This window comes from Colobus angolensis, unplaced genomic scaffold, assembly GCF_000951035.1.
Source record: "Colobus angolensis palliatus isolate OR3802 unplaced genomic scaffold, Cang.pa_1.0 Scaffold35, whole genome shotgun sequence".
In the NCBI taxonomy this organism is placed as follows: domain Eukaryota; kingdom Metazoa; phylum Chordata; class Mammalia; order Primates; family Cercopithecidae; genus Colobus; species Colobus angolensis.
The window spans coordinates 2242773-2251303 of record NW_012116821.1 but is presented as its reverse complement, the minus strand read 5'-3'; the positions used below and the strand labels follow the sequence as shown (position 1 = coordinate 2251303).

Genomic DNA, 8531 nt, shown 5'->3' with positions numbered 1-8531 from the left:
CGGGCACGCCTTACGCTCTGGGCCTGCTCCCGCTGTGTGCTTTCATGGTGAAAGTTTTTAGTTCAGGTTTAAATGAAACTTTTCTCTTTTCCTCTCTAACCCGGATATGGGTAAATACACGACTGGCTGAGCCTATCGGGCCCAGCATGGCATGAGAGGGAGCGGGCGAGCTCGAGCAACTATTATCCACTTCGTTCGCATTACTCCTGCGCACTCGCAAAACGCGGACTGGACTCGTCCCCGGGCCGCCGCCGCCCGCGCCGGGCCGGCTGTAGCCCGGATAATGGTTGCACTGGCTGTTGGGGTACCCTTCGTGGGAGTTCTGCAGGGGGTCCATGCTGCCGGGGGCCCCGGCGGCGGCGGCGGAGGCGGAGTGCATCATCCCCATCCCGGGGCTTTGTTGTCCGCCATGTTGATCAAAGCAAGGCCCAGCGCGGCCGCCGGGGCCGCCGCTCGCAGGGGCAGCGCTGCCATAGTAATTATTAAACTCCGGGACCGCCGGGCCGCCGCCGCCCGCCCCAGCGCAGCCTCCCGGGGCCCAGCCGGACTGGGGCTAAGGCTGGGGCCGGGGCCGGGGCCGGGGCGGCTCGGCTCGGCGGCCGCTGGGAGCGCGGCGGCGTGGGGCGGCCGGAACCTGCACTTTCCCCCCGGGCCGCTGTCTCCTTGCCAACCGGGCGTTCGCGTGTTTGTTTTCACGTCTAAAAGGAACGATACAAAGGTGGAAAACGAGTCTGACGAGCAGACAAAAGAGGGAGAAGGGCTGGGAAACAAAGTTGTCTATTGGCCTCAGAGGTTACAGGGAGCCGACGGAGAAATAAAATATTTAGGCAATCTGTGCAAAAGCACGGTCTCTCCCAGGAGTTACGTAATTTTCAGAACGTTCGCCTCTGCCTTGATTTCGGGCCATCGGTGTAATTCCCACAACTTCTTCCAACTGCAAAATTAGGAAAGATTTGAAATGAAGGTTAGCCCCGGTCAGAGAGCCTTGTGACCTGTACACAGTAGGTACTCAATAAAGGCTTATGACTGACTGCACCCGCCCCAAAGAGCATGTTTACGTAACTCTTTTTGAGGGCACCTTAAACACGTATGTAAGCTTGTCAATGAAAACTCCAAGTATTCCCAAAGGAGCATTTTTCTTACATGCACTTGGATGTCCTCTCTCGAGTATGTACACTGGTGTTTTCTGCGCCAACTTTCACATGAAAATTTAACTCTTGGTGCCAGAACAGCGACAGCTATGGGTTAGCTCGTATCTTCATAAATCTATATGACACCTTTCATCATATTTCAGAGCTTGATGTGCACAGTTAACGCTCTTGATATGCATTCATTTCAAAGAGATGTGGAACGAAACTAAAATATTACAGACATTATATTTAATAAATATAACAATAATAATATAAAATAGTCAACTCTAGTCCTAAAGTAGAAATGTTCCATACTTTGTTCTCAAAAATTGGTGTCTTAACATTTTATGTTTGTAATATTTGAATTGTTATTAATGTTTTCAATATTTGCGTTGTTATTAGTCACCTAGTAACGTTTTGAAAAGCAAGACTTCTTAACCTTAGACAATGACCCACTTGTACTAGTGTGGACTCAGTTTTCATTGAGAGAAAGCATTTAAAACTTGGCATAAACAATACTTAAGGTTTTGGTATAGTTTTCCAAAATTATTTCATTCTTCAGCTTTCCATAAAAACTATTTTAGTTCATTTCCACTGCAGTGGTTGTTTGTTTGACCAAGTGTAAATATGTTACATGACTAAATGGAAAAGGATTGACGGGAAAACTGGTGACTAATTGGGGTGGGGGAGAGGGAATCAGGTGCACACTCAAGGGTCATTATAGAGTGTAAAAACAACAAATTGCAATTCTACGCAAACAACTGGAAAACGGGGTATATCGTCGTGTGTTAGAGAGAATAACAGAACCATAAGATGAATTCGTGCCAAATCATTCATCAGTTTTTGCCAAGAGAATACTACATCTTTGTTAGTGTGCCTTTTTGACATTTTTTCCTGGATTTTCTCCCTTTATATATTCAAATACATACTAATTATACGCATTACACCACAGAAGTTGAATTTTTAGTTTTTCATATGCAAATATAAATATATGTCTGTTTTGTGTGTATCTATATACATATATTCTAAAATCAATTACATATTTATGCTTTTAGACATTTATAGTCAAACTAAGTATGTACATATAATCATAAAAGTGCATTTTTTCAAATTGATAAAATATATGAAAGTTCATACAAGTGTAGCCATATGTTGTAGCTTATTTTCACAGCTAATCCTAAAAGGGAAAATGAGTCACCAAGTTCAGCTATGGCCCTTTTCCGTAAAATATTTTTTCATATTGGAAAATCATGAAACTAAAAAAAAATTAGTAGAGAAATCAAAATCTCTTTTAATTCCATTTGCTTCAGCAAGTCAACTAGAAGATTGGAACTAAGAGGCTATAAAATAGAGGTCCCCAGCACAATGAAATCAGTCTGCTATAAAAGGCGACACATGCCAGTTTTTCCTCCCCAATGGCAGATGCCACACCCTAAAGCAGACAGAAGGCACTGCAGCCTGTAGGAGAAGCACAACACAAAGCCGACAGGACTTGGTTTTGTCTTTTAAACCAGGGAGAATGCTAAAATACCTTTCTAAAGTATCTTTGCTGAAGATAAGAAGTCCACTCGAATTTGTTCAACTTTTCAAACACACCTCAGGAAAACAAAATAAAAGCCTGTTTAGTTTCATTTAAACATCCACGGCTTAAAAAAGAAAACACCAATTGTCAGGGGTCTGTTACAAAGTGATGAAATAGGTTCCCATTACACAAAAGCACAATTCAACCACAGGTTCGAATTTCCATTGTGTTCCTTGCCTCAACTATCTCATATGGCAATTCTATCTTATTGTTTCTTTTTGATGAAATAAGGTACTAGAAATCACTGTGCTCATTTTTCCTGATGAATTCCTTAATTTTACACCTCGTGCCTAAATTTCAAACCACAGTGACAACTTTAATAAGTTACCCTAACCACAAAGAAGCCATGAGGGGAAGGCCCAGAGGCTGCCCGCAGCCACCCTGGGTCCCAGCCGACCTCCCACCCACAGGGTGCTCCCCACGCCTTCATGTTTAGCCAGAGGATTACCCATTATTTTGTTAAACATTCCTTTTTGGTTACAAAAGACTTTTTTTTTTTTACTGTATGGAAATATTAATATTCAAATACTGCGCCTTTTGAATAAGTTTTAGGGCACTGAATAAAAGGCTCTTCAACTTGGCCACTTAAAGAGGATTGAGCCAGATGGTAGTTTAAGAATTCCACAGTTCTGTTCTTTTTGCCTCATCATAGCCCATCATACTGTTTACTTTCAGATTAGTCCCCTTTTACCGTTCTACTTATTTATTCGATGACTGAAACTATCACGATTCACTGCCCATCATATCTCTAACTATTCTTTATGTAATTTGGAAGCAATTTAGAATAAAGCCATGTCAAGGTTTTACAAATAAGAACTATTAAAGAGTAAAGCTTTGGATACTTGCTTTCCTTTTAGATTTATGAGAAATGCGATGAATAGAGCTAATGGGATTTCCCTACTGATCTTGGGCAGGGACTTAAGAAATCACCAAACAATTGTCCTTTTCACTTCTCCGATTTAGACGTTAGCAGTGAATAACTGCCGACACTGCAAGATATGGGATGTAGCATTTGATTTGAAACAACTATGCAAATCAATTAGGTAGGATGTGAAAAAAAAAACCTAGGCAAAAAAATAGTTTAAGTTTGGGAACTATAGCAGACAGTGTCTCTAATAAACTTACTAAGAAAATTATTGTGGGTATAATAAACCTGGATGGAGACAAACTGCATGTAGTCATTCAACAAATTTACCTGGAGTCTACCTTGTGCCATGCCTTGAAAATAAAAGATAATTACCTTGGTCCTGTCCTTCATACGGGAGATAAACAATTAACAATCACGGAAACCTACTAAGGTCTGCCCTTCAATGTCACATAGGATTTGGCCAGTAAAGAAGCAAGCTCAGACCTTCCCCATCCCACAGCATTTCCTGCAGTGGAGCCTTGCTGGCTGCCATTAGCAGTCACCTGACCCTAATCCTCTCTCTGACACAGCTCCAACTTGACACCTGGAACCCACCACTGTGGAGTTTAGACTTCCAGAATCTTAAGTTTAACATCAGGCTACTACAGTTTCTCTCCAAAGTGCTTAGAAACATAGTAACACCAGTGAAATACATTTAGAAACACCTTAACTACATTTTAATACATTGTACTTTTTATTTTATCCTGAACTGTCCTCTTTTGAGTGGCTTTATTACAACCTCATTTATAAATTTCTTGTAACTTTTAGACAAATGTGTGTTCAATGGCTTCTTTCCTTTTATTTCCAGTACTGTCCTCAATCATTTTGCCATTAGTGAAAATAACTTACTGTACACCTACCAGTGTTTTTCAGTATTCTCCTACATCATGTCACGTAGTCATCTATGTGGCTGTTCTTAGTGATAACATGCTGCCTGGCTGGCTAAAGGTCCTGCATAGGTAACTCCTCTCTAGTTCCTCAAAAATAAATATTTGGGTAGTAAGCATATATAATCAGGTATACAAAGAAGTCACTTGGCAGTTGAATCACCTCAGTTTTCTAGAAAAGTTTCAGCAACTTACCTGAGGGCCTTCTGGGTCTCTCACAGATATGATTAATTGCTTTATAGTACAGGTAAACTTTGAGAATAAGACTATGTTTGAAACACAGTAAGTCCCAAATAACAATAACTCATGCATTAATGGAGCGCGTTCCTCGTTTTTAGTTCACCTTGCTTATACCCAATGACTTTGTTTCTAATTCATTATGCGAGTCAGTGAGCACCTTTAAGGGTTTGTGACAGTCATCTAATTGTCTTGGTCAGGGCCAAAGGACTTGGTTATATGCTTTTCATACACAAAATGACATAATTTCATTGAGGAATCTGCTTATTAACCCATTCCCCTAAAAATGCCCAAGTTAAATATAAAGAATTTTTTTCTCTAACTTGAAGTTACATTGCAACATGTAACTCTAAGACTTAAATTTCAGTGAGCTCTCCCTGGCATCTTCTTGGGCCCTCAGGTGACACCTGTGTCAAGCTGTACTCTGTGTAGTATAGGTGACCCTCTTTCTCAAGGACCAGACGTGCCAAAAGGTTTCCCTGCCAAATCATAACCCACAAGGAGCATCTGGGAAGGGAACTCCTTGCCTCAACGCCGATTATTCATTTGACAAGCAATTGTCTATCACCTACTCTGCCCTAGCCCTGTGCTAGGTGCTGTGGCCACTACAGTGAACAATAAAAACTAATAATACGGCCGGGCACGGTGGCTCACGCCTGTAATCCCAGCACTTTGGGAGGCCGAGGCGGGTGGATCACGAGGTCAGGAGGTCGAGACCATCCTGGCTAACACAGTGAAACCCCACCTCTACTAAAAATACAAAAAATTAGCCGGGCATGGTGGCGGGCGCCTGTAGTCCCAGCTACTCCGGAGGCTGAGGCAGGAGAATGGCGTGAACCCGGGAGGCGGAGCTTGTAGTGAGCCAAGATGGCGCCACTGCACTGCAGCCTGGGCAACAGAGCAAGATTCCGTCTCAAAAAAAAAAAAAAAAAAACTAATAATACTTGACCACATTGAATGTACCGGATCATTCATCGAATGATCACTAATGTAGAGTTCCAAAGCAATGGGTTCTGAAGGAAAGGTATGGGGTTCTATGAGGGAAATAGCCAAGGAGCCTGATGCAGACTGGGGACTGAGGGACAGCTTCCCTGAGAAAATGTGACGTGGGCTGAACACTAAAGAAAGAGGAGAAAACATTAAATAAAGAAGGGAGCCAGGGACAGTGGCTCAAGCCTGTAATCCCAGCACTTTGGGAGGCCGAGACGGGCAGATCACGAGGTCAGGAGATGGAGACCATCCTGGCTAACACGGTGAAACCCCGTCTCTACTAAAAAAAAATACAAAAAACTAGCCGGGAGGGGAGCTTGCAGTGAGCTGAGATCCAGCCACTGCACTCCAGCCTGGGCGACAGAGGGAGACTCCGTCTCAAAAAAAAAAAAAAAAAAAAGAAGAAGAAGAAGGGAAAGAGTGTCGCAGACAGCAGGAGGCAAGTGGGACTGGAGAGCAGGGTGAGGGCAGGCATGCTGGAAGTGGTTGCTGAGATGGGGACCACCATACTTGTCCCAGGCCCAGTTAAATCAGGGCTTGTGACCCAAAAGCTGGGAAGTCACCAGGGCATTTAAGCAGGGGGCTGACATCAGATCTGGGTTATGGCAAGAAACCACTGCTAGGAAGACAGCACGTTGGAGGTGCAGCCAGAGCTGGAATCGGGGGGCAGGTCCCAGGAGTCCAGGCTCAGACCTCTGGGACCAGGGAGGCCTGGCCACTCTCATTTATTGAGGCTCTGAGGATATTATGATATTTAAAAAAACACAAAAGAGGATCATAAAATGTTTAACGTTTACATTTTTTAATTCCTAATGTACAGACTCAAGAATACAATGCTATACAAATATGCCTTTTGCAGAATAAATCTTAAGATTTATTTATATTTTTAATTAATAGGGCAGTGTGAGCTGATAATAGATCCCAAACTAAAAAGCAAAAAACATGATGAACATCTTTTCATCTAGTTGTCGTATCTCTAGGACTAAATGTATAACGTACCTGGCAACAACACCAACGTCTAAAGGTAGGCCTCTTTGTAAGTGGCTTTCCTAATGATCTGTGATGATCGCACATAGCCCAAGTGAGAAAAGAGAGATGGTGGAGTTGTATGGGGACCAGAGGGACTATGGGGATAGAGACAAGTGAACTGACCCCACAGAGTCCACTACTTAATGTGCAGGTTGCTCACTGCTCAAGGCCAAGAAGGTGGGTGGGGTCTCTGATTCAGCTGGGGCCTTGCATGCCACTCTTTGAGTCCTGGCAGAGAGCTGAGTCCACTGGAGAATGGGGTGTCTTTTCCTAACTTGCACAGAGCTCCATGTATGCTCATAGTGGCCCCCATGAAAGAGACAATGAGGAGGTAACACTGAAGAATGAGGTCGTAGATTAGATAAGAAGGTGAAAGGATGGCAGGGCCAAGGCCTTCTCTTTCTTCTTTTTCCTCTCCACCCCTTCCTGCCCAAACCAATTTATGAAGCAACTGGAAATTCCAGCTTTTATCCCTGCTGTCCAGACCATTCCACCCTACCCATCAGTCCTACCCAGCTTGCTCTCCCACCCCTCCTCTGATAAGCCAACCCTGCTCACAAAAGAAACTGAGATCTAAAGAAAGCTTCAGGCTGGGCATGGTGGCTCATGCCTGTAATCCCAACACTTTGGGAGGCCAAGGCAGGCGGATGGCTTGAGCCCAGAAGTTCCAGAGTAGCCTGGCCAACATTGTGAAATCTCATCTCTATAAAGAATAAAAAATAAAAATTAGCTAGGTATAGTCACATGTGCCTGTAGTCCTAGCTACTTGGGAGGCCGAGGTGGGAGAATCACCTGAGCCTGGGAAGTCGAGGCTGCAGTGAGCTGTGATCAGACCATTGGACTCCAGCCTGGGCATCAGAGTGAGAACTTGTCTCAAAAAAGAAAAAGCAAGCTTCAAGGTTTAAGAGGCAGAAGACAACTCCTCAGCTCCACACAGTGGGAACATTCTGTAGCCTGAGCATCTTGTCTCTTATCTAGGAATCTGTGAGATTGAGATGATCCATGGAAAACCTTTCAAAATAAACAGACCAAATGCAAGACATCTAGCCATGAATTAAAACCAACCCCTTCTCAGGGCCACTTGCTTGCACAGCACCAGGGGCATCTTGCTTGTTGTCACTGATATAGAGGATGTCTTGTCCAATGTGACTGGCATGTCCCTGTTTTTTCCCATTTGCCAGAGACCTGAGCTGTCATTCACAGGTGCTGAGAGGGAGCAGGAGAAGCAATCAGAAGCTGAAATGCCCAGGCCTGGGCAGTGTCCTTGTTTTGCATCGTGACTTGGCTGCTTCCTGCCACCTTCACACAGGTGCGAAACCTTAGGGCAAACCACCTTGAATATCTGCAAAAGGTAAAGGAGAAGCTGACCCGAGCGGGGATGGGGATGCCTCCAGCCTGCAGCACACCCCTCCCTTGTTCTCATTCACTTACCTATTTAGGGATAGTGCAAAAACCTAGAAAAGAGAAAACCTCAGACACAAAGAGTTGTGTTTAATCAATGAACCCAACCACCTCTAGGCTGCATTGAGCTTGATAACTGTTACTACATACCATTTAGTATGTTTATCCTTTGTCTGGCACTTTGCATACATATGGCAGAGAAGCAAGTTGCCTAACCCAATATCTGTTCTTCCCACCTTTAGTTACAGAAGTCCCAATTTTTAGCTGACCACCTGTTTTAAAAAATCTACATTTTGCAGATTCCCTTGGAAGTCAGTACATCCACACGCCCAAGCAGAGCTTCATAGCAGCTCGGCTACTGGCTACCT

At 43.8% G+C, this 8531-nt stretch overlaps 1 protein-coding gene across 1 annotated transcript; it reads right to left on the bottom strand.

Moving 5' to 3' along the window:
• Positions 1-10: 10 nt before the first annotated feature.
• LOC105519508 lies at positions 11-7918 on the bottom strand. The gene is made up of 2 exons (XM_011952880.1): positions 7828-7918; positions 11-528 (listed from the first exon to the last, which is right to left on the bottom strand). Exons 1-2 carry the CDS (start codon positions 7916-7918, stop codon positions 11-13), a joined length of 609 nt encoding a protein of 202 aa, XP_011808270.1.
• Positions 7919-8531: the final 613 nt, after the last annotated feature.